At 44.9% G+C, this 21189-nt stretch overlaps 1 protein-coding gene across 5 annotated transcripts in view; it reads left to right on the forward strand.

Annotated features, from left to right (window-relative positions):
- Positions 1-8549: 8549 nt before the first annotated feature.
- The window catches only part of SLC41A3 (solute carrier family 41 member 3), a 30119-nt gene continuing 17479 nt past the window's right edge, over positions 8550-21189 (forward strand). For 2 of the 5 annotated variants that reach the window (XM_064667488.1, XM_064667489.1), the window contains exons 1-3: positions 8550-8718; positions 10539-10855; positions 20606-20713. In XM_064667488.1, coding sequence (XP_064523558.1) covers positions 10565-10855; positions 20606-20713 — 399 coding nt within the window. In that variant the 5' untranslated portion in view covers positions 8550-8718; positions 10539-10564. Of the gene's footprint in view, positions 8719-9374; positions 9529-10538; positions 10856-14233; positions 15074-19324; positions 19500-20605; positions 20714-21189 lie in introns of those variants that run through there. The other 3 variants (XM_064667490.1, XM_064667492.1, XM_064667491.1) reach the window with 3 other exon arrangements.

The raw sequence follows: 21189 nt of genomic DNA on the forward strand, positions 1-21189 counted from the left end.
AAGCTCAGGGCCCACATATTTATTACGGCTCCCATTACTCCAAACCATTTTGGTGCCAGCTCAGAGTTTCCAGGCAGGGCAAGGCAGGGCAGAATTCATTCACCAGTGTCTCTTGTGGCACATTAAGCACATGGTGCTCAGCAGCCTTGCTAGGGAGGCTCTCCAAACAGAGAAACCTGTTTGTCTGTCATTTCAAGGACTCTGTCTTTTTGCTTAGCACACAGATACATAAATAGATCTCATCTTAAGATATCAAAGCTGGTTTGCATCCTATTTGTGGCAGAAGTTGAACTACTAATGGAATAAAAATCCATAAATGCATCTGCAGCTTTTTTCATTCAAGTGTTTAAGGAAGCTTTACCACAGATTATGCTCAGTTGTTAACTGTAATTATCCTGGTCGCATAAATGAGAAGCCTGAGGCACAAGAGACTAAAATGCTGCTCAGACTAGCAGCATGTGTAAGTGTAAGCTTTGCTTTGTCCCCTCCAAACTTGCTTTTCAACAGCTGGACTGTGCTGCCTCTGAAGTCAGCAGCAGTGCCAATATCCTTCAGAGTCATATCAGAGCTTTTGGTAAACAGATTAAGGAGCCACTTAGCATATATTATGTGCTATGACTTCTTTTTTTTCTGAACCAGAAAGGCTCTGCATCTGGTATTAACACTGCTGATAAAGGGAAGCAATAGTTCTCCCTATGGCCAGAGGCATATAGAAGAGTGGGTAATGTTGAGGGTACAGATTCTCGAAAAGCCAAGGCATGTGATGGCTACTCTCAGCATGCTGGAATGAGACTTAGAGGCGGCACATGGGTTGTATCCTGATGGACAGGCCCCTCACTGACAAAGCACTTCTTGCACTCAGGAACTGAGAGTTTCCCTGCACAGAATCAGTGGTGGCATGCAAGCAAGGACATGCTGTCTCTTCCCTTTGTCTAGGCTGCAAGCTAAATGGAAAAAACAAGATTTCCTAGAATTATATTTGCCTCTGGTGTTGTAATGTTACATATATACTCTAGTAATCAGATTTTCTAAGCTGCTTTGACAGAGTATCTGGGCTTGCCGTGACAGAACAAGATCTCCTGCATGGCAGCGTACATGAACCCTCCAGGTTAGGGTCTGAGCCTGGAAAGAGGCTCTTTGTTATTAGGAAGAAGGCACAGGAGAAGAAGAGATCAGGGAATAATAAAAGGTGATAAAGAGGTTTAAAGGTTATAGAGTTTAAACAGGGAAAATTTTTTTCTACTTTGAGTCTACTGCTGATATGCCCATAGTTTTGTGTTCATTAGATAAAGCTCCTTGTATTTCAGTTTCCTTAAATATACCACAAGAGGAATGCAACCCAAGTTGGAAAGGCAGATCTGTGTATATTTTTTTAGCCAAGTATCCCCAAAGTATTTCACAAATAGAAAGTCAGGTTCAAAACAAGCTGGTTGGGGTAGAAGGAAATACACAGAAATAGTGTCCCCTGCTCAGGAATGTGCTCATGTCTGGAACTGAATGTTACAGCAGTCCTTTTTTCACAGCCTGGCAAAGCAGCTCACAGCAGGGTAGAGAGATCAGGCACTGCATACCTTTGAAGAAGCGATGGTGAGGCAAATTTGAAGAATGTAGTTTACCCAGGCTGAAGCAAGGAGATCATGTGTGTAAGGAAATCTGTTCCTTCAGTTTGCACACATGCTTGACAGTCCTTCTCTCACGGTGTCCTTTGCCTTTGTGCAATGGTGGCAGAAGACTGATTCCAGAGGCACCATGTTGAGTTGGCAGAGCAGCTCTCAAAGCAGCTGTGAGAGAAGTGTCTGCCTGCATCCAGCTGTTGGACATCACAGCCACTGCATCGCCTCGCTGGGTGTAGCTGGTGAATTTCCACCCCTGGGAAATACTTGGACAAACTTACTTTGGGGTGCGTATCCCCCAAAAGATCTGATGCAGTGTTTCTAAACTTGCTGTTTAGATGTGATCATGCCCTTCAATTTGTCCTCAAAAGGCAGAAGTGATCTTGCTATAGCGTCACAGAACAGAGGTTCGTGTGGTACCGATGGCTGCAGCACAAAGCACCAAGAATGTGTTCAAATACTGATTTTCTTTTTCAAATATAAAATAAGACTCAGCAAAACCTTGAGAGTTACTGTCTTCTTTTCCTCTTGACTATACAATTCTAAGTCTGAGTCTTCTGACAGGTTGAGAATAAATTATCCCCTGTCTAAACAGTAAACAATTGTGCTATTGGACTCTAGCTCTGTGGAGGACTAGGCCTGGAAATACGGTAGGTGTACTAGCTGATACTCAAATAGAACCCAGCAAGTCCCCAAACCTAATACTACCAGAGTTAATCTGCTAGGAACACTTTCTGTTTCTAGAAACCATTTTTCCATCTCACAAGCCAGTTATAAACAAATACCTTTTCCTTTTTTTTTTTTTTTTTTTTTTTTGTCAGAAGAGCCTGGCATGGCCCCAGTGAGCCTGATCAGCCCCTGTTGTGGAGCTGAGTGACAGGCAGCTGCAAAGCTGCAGAGCAGGGACACAAGTTTTCCCCTCATTTCTCTCTACCTGTAGGTGAGGTGCTCTGAACAGGGCTGCAGAGGCTAAGGATGAGCAACGTCCCTTTCTCCTGCCTGTGGAGGAGATGGGGAAAAGAAACTGGACGCTTTGCTTGGTGTGTGGGAGCCTGGTTTTGGTAAGGGATGTGTCCATGCTCAGACTTCATAGTCCTCTTTAAGCCCTGAGTTTTCTGCTAAGACTTGTAAGCTTGGGCCAAGCTTGAGGCCATTTCTTATGGTGATCTCTGAGTCACCTCTGGGTGTTTTGTCAAAAAAACATTGCTTGGACTTCCCAGATCCTTTCTCCAGAAAGATTCAGCTTTTCTGAAAAGAGTTCAGGCAGGAATGTTTGCTGCTATTTGCAGCAGCAAACAGCCAAGAAATCAAGTGCAATGATTCATAATACAGATCAGCATAAGGTAAGAATGAAACAGTTTCCTGAGGAAATATCCTAACAAACCGGAAAAAATTTTCAAAATGATAATTTGTAAGTCACTCTATAAAATTCATTTCAGCACAACTGTACCCTAAGGATAAGCATCTATATTTAGTTCCTCTTGAGCAAGAGGCGTTTATCTGTAGAGAAGGTTTGCTGGATGAGAGCTTTGTTTGTCTTCCTTAGGGGCAATGACAGCTCCAAATACATTCAATGATGCCCAACGTTCTGCAAAACTGAGTAGCTTTGAAAGATGGTTTATTTTCCCAGTTATAAAGAAAATTCAGTAAAAGGATCACTGCCTTACTTGAAGATATCACTTCCAGGCAGAACTGAATGGAAGAAACGATGCTCATGTTGCCTACTTTTGGAGCTGCTACATCCCAGCAGAAAGGTTTCCTCCTGCCTTCTTCATCACACTCAGAGCACCTTAAAAATCAGAGAGTTGCCAGTCATAAGGCTGTGTCCTGTATCAAGACTCTGCAAGTGTATCATATTCTTAAATGGTTCTACGAGTTATTTTGAAGTGATGACTACAAACTGGGAACCCGAGGATGACTGAGTTCAGCTTTTACCTCACATTTTGGTGTTTGCTACATGGAACTAATTTTAGTGCTTAGCATAAATACATCCTCTTGTTTCTTAGCAAAGGTGCAGTTATACTAAATTAAGCGTGCTGTGATGACTAAGAATAATTATTCATCATGACATCTTACTGAATTTTCAGGGGTCAGGAAGATGACTCCCTTTTTAATAATAAAAATCACATTAGCTGAACAGACCATATTTGGTATTGCCATTAGTAAATTTGGAAGATGAAGCACACAGTGTAACTACTTTTTGGTGGCTAGAAAAGCCTCTGCCCGTGGCAAAGGCATTGGAAATAGATCATCTTTACAGTCCCTTCCAACTCAAACCATTCTGCGATTCTATGAAAACACTGATTTATTTTTTTTCTCTCCCTCTTACTCAGTAGCCTGAGCTGTCGGTGGTGGTGAGAAATGGACCCTGCAAGGGCAGCAAAGGACAGGTATGTTCCCGGAGAACAAGAAAAAAGGCTGTGCTATGTGTCACTCTTTGTGACAGTGCTATTAGTCAAAATAATGGAAGAATTTAGAGCTGACTCATGAATGAAAATAACTGGGTAATTAGCAGCAGTGAACATTTATTTAAGAAAAACAGGTCCCTTCAAATGAATCCGGTTAAGCTGACAGGTTACAAGCAGTGATCTATTGCTTGGCTGACAGTGACACTGTAATATACTGACAGTCTCCTGTTATACAGGCAAATACCCAACATTTTAGTTAGAAAAATCCACGGGCCAATGTGCCCATCTTTAGAGGTCTAGAAGGGCTAAAATGGTCACTGGATTGACAAAATCTGCTGCTGGTGCAGGTGGTTTCAGTTCTATCTGTATTCAGCACTACTGCCTAATATTGGGCCCCATTCTGTAGGACACTGTTTAGAAATTTGTTAGTTAATTGGGTAAGTTTTGAGGGGAGCCACATGAGTGAGTGGAAGCTGATCTGCTTACCTAAGGGTGAGAGACTCAAGGAGAACCACAAGAAAGGAAAGGGCAGTTTGGAAATGAGCTTATGTAGTCATAAAGATGCAACTGCATTTAGGAGCTGAGAGAGAAGTGCATACTGGATGAGCTGTTAACCCTTGTGGTCAATTCTCCCCCATCACTGGCTGTTTTTTTGCAGGTTGGGTACTTTTCTAACAGAAATGCTGCAGTCAAACCAGGAACTAATCTAAAGACATGCTGTGTCCTTTGAGTCACAGGGGACAATGGTTCTTTCTGGTCTTGCGAGGTATCAACCACAGATGGGCTGAAACCACAGAGTTCCAGTCTGGGATCTGAGCTGTGTATTCAGGTTGGTGAGGCTTGGGTTAAATATAATACAAAATGAGTACATTATAATGTGTTTTTTCTTACCATTTTTCTTCAGCACACTAACTGTGGGAAAGCCACAAAGTGTTTTGCTTCTTCCCAAGCTCAGGCAGTAGCCCACATCTCAGAGGCAAATGAAACATTTCCTGTTTTCAGGCATTCCCTGTTGGGATATCAGATGCATCTTTCTGCAGTCATGTAGAGCTGTGCTGTTAATTCAGCATGGGAGCACTTTAGCAGCCTGTTAGCAGAGCTTGGTGAGGAAGGACAGATTCCCTAATGCATGTCTGTGTTTTCCTTACTATATTGCTCACGATACCTAGAAAGTTCAGTGATGTAAACACACCCAGAGGTGGGAAGCATGCCCTTGGTCTCATCTGCCATCCTGCTCTGGGACTGTTCTGAAGTATTCCCATTCTGTTACCAGTTTCCATGTGAAGGAGGCTTGGGAGAATAATAACCGTGTATGCAGAGGGCCTGGGTGTGTGTCCTTGGAATGAGGCAGCTGGATTCCATCCCTGGCTCGCACTGGCATTTTCTGTTGTGTGGTGGCACTGGCACCATGAAATGTCAGCTCTCAAAATGGAAATGGCCTGGCATTGTTTAGGACTGATTCCAGGAAATGCCTTTTGGATGGAAGCACTCTCTCTTGCTGCCCCTTCTCCACGGCCTGGTGAAGAGAAGTATCTAAAATAGGTCATTGTTATGCACGGAGAGAACCCTGCTCCCTAAGCTCCCTTGGTTTCCAAGTAAATGAGCTTTGGAGGTAAGTTAGCAAAAGAGGCTGATTCATTAGCAGCAAGGGAAATCTGTGTGCTGGAGGGGTGCCCAGCTGCCCAAAGGGATTTACATAGTGACACACTGCTCAAATCTTAATAGAAAAATCTGAGTGATACACACACAGGCTTGAACTGTATCACAGTCACATGCTTGCTAGGCTCATTTCTTATCTCATGAGTTTCTCTGGAGAGTATCTGTTGCTCCAGTCCTTCATAGGGATTTAAATTTGTAAGGGAAGGAGTCACAGTGAGGTATCTTCTAATGTGAGAAAATTCTGTTATCTGTTTTCTTTTCCAAATTAGGTCACCTTCTAAGGCAGTTCTGGATGGAGTTTGTCCCTGCAGTTATAGAGGCTGTAAATAACATAGGTGTTACAACATGTTTGACAGGATTTCATTGCGCCATCACTAGTCTATCTGAATATCATATCTCAAATTAATAACAAATTAATTTTATCTGCTGAAAGACCCCAACTGTCGCCCTCCTGTCTGGAATGAGATAATTTTGGGCAGTTATTCGCTTAAAGGAGGAATGGGGCCAGCACATTCTTCTGGCATCATTACCAAGGGCAGGCTTGCGCAGAGAGATGAGTGCTCCCCTTTGTCGAATCATCTGGAGTTCATGGAGGAGAATTCAGTCTTTTTGGAGCATCTTCTGCCTCTTTGTTGGTGTGTCAAGCAGGGGTGGGGATGCCAGTTAGTGCCAGTGGTGAGATGGGCACTCGTCTACAAGACCAGAAACGGAAACGTGCAAAACTGCTCTCACACAGGACACTGAGCAGCTGTTGGATTATAAAGACCTCTGGCCCCTCCTGACCTGGGCCAGATTTGAACCATTGACCTAGAAGTGAAAAGCTTGAAATCCCTGCACAAGCCACGGGATAAATAGGACTTGCAGAGCTGTGTGCTCTCATTCCACATTCAGTTGCTGCCATCTAATGGCAGATGGAGAGTAGAAAGGCCTCAAGCAATAAAAATATCTTATCCTTGGATGTCTAGAGTGTGGGAGAACCTGTTCAAATAGTTCTCATCAGAGTGCTGGGGAAGCATGGTGATTTAGGCTAGCTTTATTCCTCTAAAGAATAGTTTGACAAAGAAGTGTTGTGCTGCAAATCAACAAAGAAATGTCCTGCTACAAACACCAGGTCTTCACACTGCTTTTGCTCTTCTCTGCTGGGTTATTTCCATACGTGAAACCTGAGGGAAAGTCTGTGATTGTAACCTGGCTTAACAACTGTCTCAAGGGCAATGGTAACTGAGTGGTGGTGCCTGTGATAAGGGGAGGTGATGAAAGAAAGTAGGTAGGAGATGGGACTTTTAATTTCTCTTAGTACCAGTGGTGCACACAAAACATCTGGACTTCCCATTATTGGGCCTGAAGGTTAGCAGACACTTTCCTTCAAATATTACACATAGAGAAAAAAGTAAAGAGAAGGAGAGATGTCTCCTTCTCTGCCTTACTCAACTCCGGGGCTCCAGGAAGTTTGTGCATTGTTTTCTGTCTCTAAAACTCCAGATTTACAAGGCAAAAAATATTGATCATATATCAGTTTTGCACTGCCTGTTTCTGTCTGTGCACAGATCTCCAAGTAATTCTTTTAAGCCACACTAGCTAACACTGTCTCACAGAGGAGAAAGGTTAGAGACTGGATATTTCTTTATGCATCCCTGAACTGCAGCCACTGGGTATCCAGAGTCATGTCCCATGATGGAACTGCAGCCCAATGAGCCATGGAGCAGCCTCCAGCAGCCTTAATACAGCCCCAGCGGTGACATGAGAGCTTGCATGGCCCAACAGCCTAACAAAGTCTGTCACCGGGGCTAACTGAAATCATAAATCAAGCTTTACATTTAAGAAATGTCTCTAGTAGTCCCTAGTCACCTGAGAAGTGTCATTTTATAACAGAAAACTGGGAAGAAAAAAAACTGATGTCTTCAGACACAATACTTGAAAAAGCTGTACAATTTCACTCTTCTTAACTGAAAGAAAGTCCCGTAGTGAAGCAATGTGGAGGAGAGAAAGAGAATACCAAACTTATTCTCTTTTTCCTGCTGGAAGAAGCATTCTTCCAAAGCACTGTGGATAGAAAGAGAAATGAGTATAGTGAATCCTCAAATGCCCTTGTACCTGCTGGTGCTGCCTGCATGTCTGTGGGAGAGCAGAGAAAAGCAGCACACGTGAGTTGTAAATCCGTGGGGAGATAAAACATTTTATCATGAAGTTGGTCAGCTTTGTGCCAACAGGCACTTCCCAGGCTGCAGGGAGCAGCTGAGCTATCATATCTAAAGAGTCACGGGAGCTCTGTTTGCAATCAAGGTCCGGCCACAATTCCCTTACGTCAAAGCCAGGATCTATCTAAACACTGCTGCTGCACTTCCGAGAAAGTGCAGCTTTGTGCCACTGCTGAAAGGCAGCCTACTCAAATATATACCCACTGGGGATGCACCAGGGATTTCTGCCTGGTACATGAGGTCATGGTACACAAGCCAAACAGGTCTTCTGCACACAAAAAGAGGCCTGACAGGGAGCTGGGAGCTCTTGTTGTAGCTCCTGGTTAGACTTAGGTAGGAGATCCCTGGTAGAATGGTTACATTACTGAGCTGAAACCATTACCAAAATGCCCTTGTCAATCAAGTTCCCCAGGAGACTTTCTGCTTGCTCTGTAGATATTTTTCTTTAAAGCTCAGTGGTAAAGTGATAGGAGAATAACAGGTCTAAAACTGTCCTGGCAACGTTGTTACTTTTTTAAACTGCGTTCCTTCCCCTCTTATTTCTCACACTAAGACGCCGTCTTCTGACCACTCTCAGTGAAGCATCAGTTGCAAATTGAAGACATAAAATTACACCAAGTGAGCTGAAATTTGAGCCTTGCCATTACAGAGTGACGTTCAACAGCCAACGTGCACCCTCAACACGCAGCAGCTGCAGGGTTTCATTACTGCCACTTACAAAAACCTTCAACCCCTTTTGGTGTGCCCTGCTCTGAGGCACTGTTTTATCTGTAAGAGCCCTTTAACGTAGCATGACATCTGAGAGACTCCAGCAGGATATAAGTTTGCTCTGGTGCTGAGGTATGATTTAATATCCTCAATTGTTCTGGAAATTTGAGCTGCATGATTCAGGAGACTTGCATGAGTATGGTTACTTCAGTGCTTAATGAGATTTATGTGCTTAAATGTGACAGATGCTGCAATTACATTTCTAACACGCTGGTTCAAAATGGAAGGGGGAGAAAAACTAAACCAAATCAACAGGAGTTTTGGTGGAAGCAGGCTTTTGCACAGGAAGCTTGCAACACGAGCTCTTGCAAATGCCAAAATAAGGAGGGGAAAAAAAAAAAAGAAAAACCAAACCCAACCCAAACAGAGGAAACGTCTTTCCGCAGCTCGTAATTGCAGCCTCCTGTTTGCGCTGCCCACGCTGACAGCTGTCACCCTTTCCCTACCATCCACCACGGGCTCTGGGGGAGGCAGGAGGCCCGGAGGGGTGGGGAGTGGGGGGTGTTCGGGGCATCCCGAGCGCTGCCTTCCAGGGGGCTGTTTCCCTGAGCGGGACCCGTCCCAGCTGGGAATCCTCCATCCCCGCCTCGGGCTGTCCGCCCTGGTACGGACAGGGGGATGAGCGCGTCGCGGGGCTTGCGGCAGCCGCGGTGCGGGCACGGCGCCGGGGCAGGACCGGCGGCTGCCACTCACGGCACCGCGCCGCCTCCGCGGGCGGGGGCCGGGCTCGAACCCGCGGCCGCCGCGCAGGGCGGGCGCCGAGCCGCGTCCGCCGCGCCCAGATGTGGCGGGCGCCTCCCGCGCTCGCATCGTCCCGGCTGCGCCCGCGGGCCTGCGGGCACGGCCCCGCCGCGGGCAGGGCACGGGCAGGGCACCGAGCCGGTAAGCGCCGCGGGGGAGCGGGGGCCGCGTTTCCTCCTCCCGCCAAGGAGGACTTTTGTCGTGTCCATCCCTCCGCCCTCCCCCTCCCCAGCCGTGGTTGGGGCCTCCTGGCAGTTTCCTCTGCTCGCCAGATGTTGGGCAAGAAGAGGATTGGTCCCTACCTGGGGTAGCGCAGGGGCTCAGAGCGCTGGGGGCCCATCCTGGCAATGAGAGCATCAGGGAACATCTGGCAGCAGGTGATGGGGAAAGATTCAGGGCGGTGCCTGGGCCAGCAGTGGGACAGGCAGTATGAATGGCAATTTTATCAAGAAATGAGATGTGATGGCAGGAATAGGGCTAATGGTAACAATTTTTCCTGTTTATTTTTTTCTTATAAGATAGTGTGGGGTCACTGCAGCTTCTCTATAGACAGATGAGTCATGTGGTGTATGCATGTCAACTAAGGCACAAAAGGTAGGAGAAGTATCCAGATTAGAGAGAATATCAAAGAATTACTTTGTTACTGAGGAGTGGTGGACATCTAGCTGTACTATGCTAGGTACTATGCATAGTACATACCTGGATGCCAGTCCTTTGTGTGACTGTAGGATGCTACAATATAAGGATGTCAACTGCTCCCATTTCTTGGCTAGGGGTCAGACCCTGAAAAGGGTTGAATTCTTCTGGGTTCATAAGTTCTTGTGACTCCCAATGGTTCAGGAACTCCCAAGGGTTCAGGCCATGTGCAGCGCCTTCTGAATTCTTGTACTTGTTCTCAGGGTAAGAGCCATGATGCACAGCAAGCACTCCAGGGTGAACACAGGCCTGGGATGAGATGCTATTACAGAAAGGGAGATTGGTTGGATGCTATACAAAGTTGAAAGTACTAGTATTTGGGCCAGCAGCGGGTTTTGGGTTTGGGGAGTAGGTGGTTATTTGCCTTCAGTACACAAAATACCAAAGGATTTCCTGTCTCTCACTTGCCGGATACCTCTTTTTGTTATCTCATTGTTTCTCACTTTGTTTTTCAGAAAAACTGTGATTCAAGGAAACCACCATGAAAGGTGAGGAAGTTCGGCAGAGGAGGAAAGAGGGCAGGACTAAGAATGGAGAGCGATCCAGGCACAAAGGAAGGAGCAAGGGTAAACACAGAGAGAGCCGACTTGGCAGCCAGGAGGCAGAGGATGTCTCTCTGCATGCACAGCAGAAGCTGTTGGCTGAGGAGAAAGTGGCCATGGCAAAGTCACAGGAAGAGTCAGCCATCTCAATTTGCCTGCAAGTGCTCCTGCCATACCTCCTGGCTGGGCTTGGCATGGTCTTGGCAGGGATGGTTTTGGATTATGTTCAGGTAAGGGAAAGAAACTCATCTGACATACCTGATATGGGATAGGTGGGGGACTTTTCTTCAGAGGCAGAGGATTTGCTCCGTGAACGACACAGTAAGGGAGAATTTGCAGCAGTTTCACATGCCACCATGTCCTTCAGTCAACTACTAAGTAGTTCTGTGTGGCTCACAGGAGACAGCATGTGGGGCTTTTTTGGCCCCTTTTCTCCCCTGGAGAAAAAAGACAATATGATGCTAAATTGTACACAAAGAGCATGAGGTATCTATGTAGGAATGTGCAGCCCTGTGCCAAGATCTCACCTTGGTCCTTGAAAGAGGGTGGGTGACCTGCAGCCCCAAGGGCTGTGGTGACACAGTGCTTTCCTGCAGTAGATAGAGCAGTATCACTCACGGATGTGGCTCTGGATAGTCCTGCATCTGCTGCTTCATTGTGCAAGGCATCAGCCAGCCCAGCTGTATGAAGTTAACACTTCATACGACCAGCCCAGCCCAGCCTGTGCACCACATCCTTGACTGAGGCCTCATACAGATGACTTGAGGTTCTTCCAGTTCAGGTTCTGATTCTGTGATGGTCAGGATGAGACCTTCCCTCCTATGGTGCAGCAGTACAGAGCTTTAAGATAGTGGTGAGCACCTGATTTTAGACAGTTTAAAGATGCAGTTAATTTCCGGATTATAAATTGCTGTGCCTTTGCACTCTGGGTGACTCTCACTACTGCATGCCTTGTTGTTAACCCTTGTTATTTGACTACCTAGCTGTGAGGTCAGACTATTCTGACCTATCTGATACAGTGACACTGAAACTACTGTGCTTGCATTGACACCTTTCACAAATCTGGAGCTGTGTTACTTTGTTATTAACCCAGGGTTGATCTCCCTAAGCTGGAAGAGCTGTAAAGGCTTAAGAGCGACACAGTATCCTTAACTGACCTAAGCATGTACTCAATACCCCGCAGAATGTCTCATCAGATCACAAAATGCCAAGGCAAAGCCAGAACCCAGTGACAAACTACTTTGTGTCTCCTTTGACATTATTCTGAGACTCTTGAGGGTTGAGCAGCCACTTCCGATTTTATTTTTTAGACTGTTTAGACCTGCCCAGCCTTACGGATCTCTGACATTAAATGTATGTTGCTTCCTGCTGTGAGTTATTAAAGTGTGAAATAAGTTGCAGGTGGGTTTATGACGTTGAAGGAGTGCTTTTCCTTCAATGTTTCTTCCCTGGGAGTTGTTTTTTTGTTTTTGTTTTTGTGTTTTTTTTTCTAGGAAGAACTGGGCCACTAATACAAACAGAATGCGAGGCAAACCTCACTCTCCTCTGAAACTGCAAAAGTCTGCTTTCTGTTTTTGAAATAAAGAGCTCACAAAGAGCTGTCATGTTAGTGCTTAGAGTCTGGGAAATCAACCCGTGCCACATCTCATAGAAAGCACAGGCCTTTGGCAACTAGCACAGAGGTTGTTTGTGCATGATCGTGGGCTACTTGAGCGTGTCTCATCATGGACTTGCTGCTGCTGGAAACTGCCCTTCCTTCCTGAGCCAGTCCTGGCCTTTGCCCTGGCTGCTGCTGTTGTTTCTGTGAAACAACAGTGGATGCTGTGGGGCTCTGCATCTGCCTGCTCTCAGTCTCCCCACTTAACTTCTCTTCTCTGCCCTTTCCCAAAGTGGGAAGAGAAGAGTCAGGAGTGATAGTACTCAAACAAATGGGATGTGCAGTCCCTGCAAAACGTTGTCATCCCATGAGTCCAAGGTGTTGGAATAGTGCTGCCTGTTGCTAACAGGAATGTTGTAAAAGCATTCACTTGTCTTCCTGTCTCTTCTTTGCAGGGATGATAAGGTACATATGAAACTGTGTTCTTTGGCACTTGTCATCTTTCTGTTCTGTGTTTTGTACCGTGGCAGTGGATGGAGGCCCTAGGTCAGGGTCAGGACTCACCCAAGTCTGCTTCTGCTTTGACTCCTCCAAGGCAATGCTACTTGTTGGCTAGTTTGCAAGTGTGGGGATACAGTGTATCTGTGTGCAGAGAAGGGCAGCAGTGTACCTCCCCAGGCTTTGCCTTGATGAGTGGTATGAAAATAAGATGGTTGGTTTGGAGTTTTTTTCTCCAGCTAGTTATAATCTTCTCCCCACTGTTGAGCAACTCTCTCTTTCTTCCCAAACCTGATGCATCTCTTTGTGGACAAATATGGTATATCTCTTTGCCAGGAAAATATGAGGCATCTCTCTGCTGACAAATATGGTGTGGATCTTTATCAGAGGCTCCTTAAATGCATAATAAAATGACCCAGTGTACACACGCAGGTCACCTGCACCAATTACCTTCTCTGCATACTGATTCATCGGTTGAGGGCTTTTTATGGTGCTTGCTTAGAAACAGGGAGAGCCAAAGCGTGATAAACTTATAAACCCTGCCGGGCTGACGCTTCGGTACAGGCTGTGTTGCTGCTCTGTTTTTTAATGGCATTTGAGTCATTCAGACTCAATAATATTTTCTTTACGTTAATGTTTCTGCCTGATGTCAATCCAGTTGACTGATACAGCAGTGTGTGGGACTAGGTGTGCACGTTATTAGACCTTGAAAACCTATGGTAGTTTCCCAGAAATTGTCTTTTGTTTCCTTGAAGGAAGGTCCACAAGCCATTAACCTTTACGTCTCTCTGCAGAGACTGATTGGGAAAGGGTTGATCCATCCTAAACTGTGTTTTTAAAATTTTTTTACCCTCTGATTCAATTAGTCTACCCAAATTAATTATTAGAAAGGATCCCCAACATAATATCCTGACTCCTTTCCCTACATGTGTGACTTCGAGCTGAAGCCTTTACTGAACAGGATAAAATTTTTTGGCAGTATGTGGCCATGGTGCAGCTCTGGTTTTTGACCCTGTGTCAGATGCTTTATCATGGAGTCTCTGGGATGAGATCCCCTCTCTCAAAGACAGCAGCTTCCCGGGAGCATGCAGAAGCAGCGTGTTTCACTTTAGGACAGGAAGGGACACCAGTTCAGTGAGTGTCCTTTCTCTCCCTTGCCTGCGGTGTAGTGAGATTATGGAGCTACCTTAAATAAGCTCTGGCTATGACTCTTATCTTCGCCTTTGCAAACTAGCAGAAAGTTGAAGTGATGACAGCAGATAAGGGTGTTCACTTTTGAAGCTTATTGGCTGGTCCTCTGAACTTTTTTTTTCCCTGAGAGCCAGTCATTCAGAGGTACAGCTGGCACAGACCGATTGTTATATCCTGCAGAGACCACGGAGGGGACACGAGGGGCTGGGGTCCAGAAGTGCAGATCTTCTCTCACCAGCTGGCTCAGCCGTGTCACTTGCCTGGGGATGAGACCTGTGTAATATCGTCGGCTGTGAGAAACACGGCCCCGTGCTTTCCTTGACCTTTCTTCACCTTGAAGAAGCGCAAAATGGATCAGGGTTTTTAACTCCCCACCTCCTCAGCCTTGGGACAGTGAGAAAAGTTCAGTGGTGCTTACGGTGGGAGTGAAGGGACTGGGGCCGGTTCAAGCAGGCTTACATATTAAACCGTCGTATCAAACGCAAGCCACGGTCTGACAAGAAATGTAACCCGAGGAGAAAGGACACCAGTGCGTTTGAGCACGCTGAGGGATTCTTGCATGACCTGTCACTCTTTCAGTGCCGTAGCCTGAGCAGGTCTTACTGGTTTTTGCCGAAGTGGTGGGAGCTGAATGGGGTGTAGGCTCATTTCTATTCATCCTCAGACGTCTCTGCAATCTTCTCTTCTCTTTTTTAATTTCCCCCTGGATATAAATCAGAGAAATTGTGTCCATCAAGTTTGCTGCCACCTGAGCTCGACCCAGCTGTATCAATTTTGGAGGATACCCTTGCTGCAATCCTCTGGATGTGCTCCTAAGAGAAGAAGAAGCTAAACCAATTTGGCATCGTTGCTGTAGTTTGAGGAAAAACATTTCTTCTGACTTCGGAGAGAGCTACGAGAAGGATCTGTATGATGTCCTGATCTCCCTCCATTTTCCCTGCTGAGCATGGGGTAACAGTGTGTGACCATGGTGGTCACTCAGTTACAATTGGAACTGTGCTTCCACGGCAAGAAACTGAGACGTTTCACCTGCAAGTTGACCAGATCAGCCAGTGGATTTCTCCCAGAGACTTCATTCTCCATTGCCTCCCAGATTTTCGTGCCATTCCTTCTGGCTGGCTTGGGAATGGTAGCTGCTGGCCTCTTGATGGATGTTGTTCAAGTAGGTGCATGTGGTTAGGAAACCTGTAGTGAGAGGGGGGGCTAAGACACTGACCTCGAGTATTTGTGCTTTTTTGTTTTTAATTTGTGTGGTCCTAGCAGCCAGTCAGTAGGATGGCTGTAGGCTTTTTCCTGAGCTAGAGAGACACTATCCATATTCTTTAGATCAGTAGCTGGGCTCCTCGTAAAGTGGGATAGTGGCTTTCAGACAGGCTGTGTAACACTGCACTTGGTGCATTAGACTGGGTGCTCCCTTTTCTGTATTGAGCTAAAACACTTTGGGGGTGACTGCTATGAAGCAACTGGATCAGAGTACAGCACATTCCCCTGTTGCATGATATTATTTTTTTCCTTCAAAAATTGCTGATAAGGAGATCTAGGTCAGGGTTGTTATTAGCTACCTGTCTTACTTAGAAGAAAGTTCATGCTTTCAGTTCTTTGCAAACAACCTAGTGTAATATTTGCTCTAGAAGGCATTTAGATACTGTTATGAGAGGCTTGCCAGCATAAAACAATTAGCATTGCCTACAAACAGTGCTTCTCAGGCAGCTTCTGAAGTGGATATAAATTTGGAATAACTTCCATTGACTTCCAGGGAGTTGCTGCTGCATTTACACCATTGTGCCCACTACCAGAATCTATCCCATCTGTCTTTCCTTTGTACCAGTGGCACAAATAGAAATGTAAAATTTGATCTAGTTTGGGTGTCTCATGCCAGTGGATTTACAAATCAAAAGGCTGGCAGAGTTTCCCGAGGATATATCCTGCAGTCTGAGCTCACTGGAGTACATTGGATTCTCTGGCATTAATACCACAAGAGGAGCTAAATATGGATACTTGAATGTTTGGAAAGACAATACCTTGCTGGTTTTTTCTTGCATTAGAAGAAACAAAGAGGACAGAGAAGTTGAATTAAAGAGAGTATGAGGAATATCAAAGAAGGGTTAACTGAAGTGGCACACACTGTTGCTGTGCTGTTTGTCATCTCCACCTTGTGCTGTGCTTAGGCACAGACCTGTCTTGCAGCATTACAGAAGTTCTCAAAGTACCCAAGATGTTAGCAGTTATCTCAGAGAAGGATAAAGACATAGTACATACCTTGGAGTGAAGAAATAAAACACACTTGCTAAGAACTGGTCTCTGTTCAAAAATGTAACTGTATCCAAACTGATGGAAAACACATGTATAGCATGTTGCATATGTCCTTTAAATACCAGTGTGCACCCTAGTTTGTGTATTTGTTCATTAGACTCTTTGAAATGGAGTCACACATAAAGCGCAACCACAGGAACTGTATTTGTTGGTGAAGGTCTTTCCAACTATATTGAAAAAGAAGCCATCAGTCCATGGGTTCAGTTCCCAGAGGAGGCAGCCCAATGCATTGAGAGTCACGGTTGGCATAGGAGAGATGTTAGTGAGGTGAACTACCACAGTGTCAACAACCATGTATCAATAACATCTAAAACCAAAACCAGTAGCTGGGAAAATCCAGAGATCTTAGCCTTTAAAGGTTTGGAATACTCTTCTATGCTTCTTTGTCTCTGAGCTGTTTATTTTCAGCTTTTCTTGATGCAAGTGTGAGAGCTAGAAACTCGCTGTCCTGTCCAACTAAAACTTGAGTCTAAGTTTGTTTGCTTGAGGTACTGTAAGACTTATATTGCCAATCATGAGGGCTCACACTACTAAAACTACAGGTTTTTCTGGTCCCGGAGTCTGTGATTTGCCCATTTTTTCAGTGGTTGGTCTGGCTGAGGAATGCTTTATCCTATTTGCATTCACTGCAAAATGTTCTTAGGAAACTCTGTGTTTGCCTTTGACAGGGAGAAATATGAGCAAGCTCAAGGATTGTATCAAGAGCATATGTGTGAGTTTAATGCAATTGCCCTTGTTTTATTACATACAAAATATCTTGAAATAATTTGGTTCTGTGCTGGGAGTCGAGCTGACACTCTCTTTTTCAGGGCTGACGTTGTTGTAAAGAGGACAACAGCGGAAATTGCTAGTCTGTGTCCTATCAAACTTCCAGGATTTTAGCAGTTTCTGATCCATCCTGGGATGAAACCAAGAACTGTTCATGTTACTGTTTACAAGAAAAACCAGCAAGAGAGATTTGTCGAACCCAGTTGACTCTAAGGCTCAAACCTGAGTCTCTCATACTGTAATAAAAAGACACCCAAAGAAATAGCTGTTTGCCATTTTCTCTTCCTGGATGTGCAGATGATGCAGTCTCTCTGCAGGACTGATAGCGTGGCACTGGTCTTTTCTTGTTGGATGTTTCTGCATCTGCTCCAGTGATCCTTGACCAACTGGTTGATCCAGATTCTAGGCTGGTTGGCATTGTTGGAGACCTTGCAGGGCCCTGCTAGTGTTTGGCCGACTCTTTTACAGTAAGGTGAAGAATCAGATTGAAGCTGCATGATCAGATTTCAAACCAGAGAATTCAGGAGGAAAGCTTCCCTTTCTTTCTCCCCTTTCATGCCACTCCAGTGGGACACAGTCCACATAAGTCACAGACAAGATATCCCTGTCCTTTGTTCATAAAAGCCCATGAGATGATGGGCATTGTAAAGGATTTTGTAATGGCTTCCCTTTTTACTTCAGGATATTTTGATATTTCTGTTGGCTTGTTCAGAGCAATGAAAAACCTCTGAGGCTTCTGAGCTGCTGCCATGGGAGATGGATGTCCTGGAGAGGTAACAGGGCATGTTTGGGACAGTGAGAACAATGTGAGGATCTACAGCAGGGCTGGACTGCAGCTGGGGAGGCTGGCTCAGTACGTCACAGCTTCCCTTCCTCTGAGGGACCCCCTGGTCAGATCCAGCTGCTGTGGGGACCAGCTGCAGTGGAACACAGGGTTAACCAAGTTTCTTCAGAGCTCAGTTTTAGGGCTGAAGCTCCGTTATGGAGATGTGAAGTTGGAAAGAGTCTCTTTCTGGCTCTGTGTCCCTGTGTGGGTTTGCAATGCTGCATGGAATGTTTCTGTTCCTTCTAGGCCAGTTTTCATCTCCAAGGACAGAGACAATTCCTAGACTTAGTTCAGCTGTCTTTATTCAAGCATTTCCTTGCCTGCATAGCTCTAACCTGCCCCGCTCACCCACTCCTCCAGCTGACAGTCCTGACAGTCCTGCAAGTCAATGGCACAGGCATCATCTGTTTATTCTGTATTTCTGCAGTTGCTAACATGATGGAGTCCTGGATACTGTGATAGAAATCATTATGAATCTGTCCTTAGGCTATTGGTGAGTCACTAATGAGACTCAAATAGAGGCAATTAAGTCAGCTTTTTTTATCAGTATGGTTGTGTGATTATTAATTGTTCAGAGCCTTTAAGTTTAATGGTACATAAGGCAGAGTCCCAAAAAATCATACCTCATATGCTGAAACTTCTGTTATGATGGTTTGAGACCTGCAAAATTAATCATGAACAAAAGTATTGGAGCTTACCTAGATATATCAAAATCATATTTCCCAAAGATAACATGCACAGGAAATACAAAGAGTTGAGGGGTTTTGTTACTTATTTATATGTCTTTTTATATGCAAGATATCCAAGGTCTTAAGTATAAATGTCTTCACATCTCTGTATTTTGAATGGGTGGGGGTTTTAACATTGTGACTATGAAGTCTGTTTTTTCTCCTCTTTCTTTTGAAGGATTCAAAGATTGTTTGGATCTTTATTCTGAATCAAAAAGAGGAGAGATGGGGATATTAATCTTTAAAAGAGATGTTCACCCCTAGCTTTCCTCAGGTATTTAGGTTCCATGTTAAGAAATTTAAACAAAATTATAATGTGTCATATAAGGTGATTATTTTTGTGTTGTTGATTATTTACTCAACAGTAACTAACTTACCTTTAACATTTTGAAACATGCCTGTTTCCAGGCCACTACTGCCAGGAAATATGCCTTTTTTACATTGATAATAATGTTTTGCCTCTTATCTGCACGTCTGAGGGGTGTCTTGCACCACGTGCTCAGGACTGGCTCAACCCCACTTTCATGCCAGCTTCCTGAAAAGGAAGCTGTGAGGTCTTCCCAGCAGACAGCCACACCACTGGCTTCCCACAGCTTCCCATGGCACAGCCAAAGCAAAACACCAAGCTGTTACACCCTGCACATATTTCCTAACAGGCAGACAGCTGAATGTGTCAACATTTATTGAGTCTGTCCAACCTCCTAGACTTTCAGGTTTATAGAATCACTATGGATGTGAAACAGGTGGGCAGGGATATGTGGTTTGTTTTGTTCTCTAGTGCCAGATTTCGGGACCATCATGGGATACTAGAGAGTGACAAGATGAAATTAATGAACACATTGATCCTTCACATGACACGTAGCTAAACTATGGAAATTGTTGCCACGGGATGGCACATGGGTTGGAGGGGGGAGATTGGATGAGCACCTGAAAGAGCAATCCTTTCATCAGTGGTAAGTGTGCAGAAAGGCCTCACCAGCTCTGTACCCTGTGACAGACAGTCATAGGCTGGAAAATACACAGGAGAATTATCCCATTTACTTGTCATATTTGTAGATATGTTTTATACACCTGAATTTGACTACTGGTAGAGCTAAGGATGGGTTAGATGAACCTGTGACCTGACTCACGGCAATCAGTCCTTTTTTCTTGTATTCTGCTCTTAGATGGTTGTTGGTTTTACTTCACACTGAGCTGCCCCATTCTGTGATTTCATCCTGATGTAAACCTCTCTGGCTACAGTGGGACTTTGAATGCACAGAGGGGGGAATGCACATCCTTGAATGCACAGAGGGGGGAATGAATTATGTTCCAAGGCACTGTATGGTCCATAAATTAGAGAAGACATGTCAGTCAACAAAGTTTCTTAAGGTCTCAGATCATCTCTAGTGTTGCAGCTGATCCAACAGCTTTGTATAGTTCAGCTTCAGAGAAGCAACAACGGTCAAGATACTGGCTCAGCTGTTCAGCTTATAAGATATCTTAATTCAAAATCCTTTTTCCAGCTGTGCTGGGAACATACTTGGTAACAGGAAGATTTAGGAACTGCCTGTGGAGAAGAGATGCACAAATCTCCTTCCCTTCCACCACCAGTCTTAGATGCTTAGTTTGAAGTTTGGTAAGAGAAGACAGACACAACTTTTTGTTGTTAGATCATTTTCAGATCTTTGTGTTTATTTTTATGAGTCTATTTAGCAATAGATGTTCATGTATCCAGTGTCAGTGCAAAGGATGGAGAACATGCTGTATTTCATTTGGCTTGTGAATCCTAATTATTTTTCATGTTATTCTTGGCTAATGCAAAAGGCACATTTTAATTTGTGGCTTTCCAAAATCTTCTGTTACCCTCAGGAAAAGACCCTTCCCTGTTAGGATAGTGCTTTATTGTGCCTGAGATGAGAAAGAACACTGCAAGCTGAGAATTCCTTCCTTCACTCCCAAAATCCAACAACAAAGTGCAACAGGGCAGCATCTGCCCCCATGTGCAGATACCTGTGGAGCAACAGCATTGGACTGGTCAGCATCATAAACTGAAGTTGTCGCCTTTGTTTTTTTCCAGCACTGGGATGTGTTTCGGACAATTACCGAAGTGTTTATCCTGGTTCCTGCCTTGGTTGGCCTGAAGGGCAATCTGGAGATGACACTGGCATCCAGGCTCTCTACTGCTGTGAGTGTTAACAAGGTGGTGGCTGTGTGTGTGGAGAGGGGGGTGATTAGCAGGAGACATCAGGAGATTCTTCATTTATATAATCACAATATGTATGAGATATGCCCTTTTCTGCTAAGTGGAAACTAGTGGTGTGTGAGTGTTAAAATAATGTGTTTGCCCTCATTTTGTAACTGGAACAGAGAATTTCCATCTGTGCTTTGAAGGTGAATTAATCCCTGGGTGGCCAGTTGCTGATATTTGGGGCCCTGTGACACATGAAGGAGACGAAGACAGGACTCCACAGCTGTCAGCTTCAGTATTGGATTGCTTTTCTGCGGGTATTGATTCTTGAGAGGCCAGGGCTTCCCAGCTATCCTAACTCGGGGGGAGCAGACTGAGGCTTCTTGGAACGTGCAGCAGCTTTTGCTACTCTATTTGATCTCTTGTATCTCCCTAAGCTGTTTTGTTTACTTTGGGCTGTTTATATTACATGT

Source organism: Pseudopipra pipra, chromosome 11 (assembly GCF_036250125.1).
Source record: "Pseudopipra pipra isolate bDixPip1 chromosome 11, bDixPip1.hap1, whole genome shotgun sequence".
Classification (NCBI taxonomy): Eukaryota; Metazoa; Chordata; class Aves; order Passeriformes; family Pipridae; genus Pseudopipra; species Pseudopipra pipra.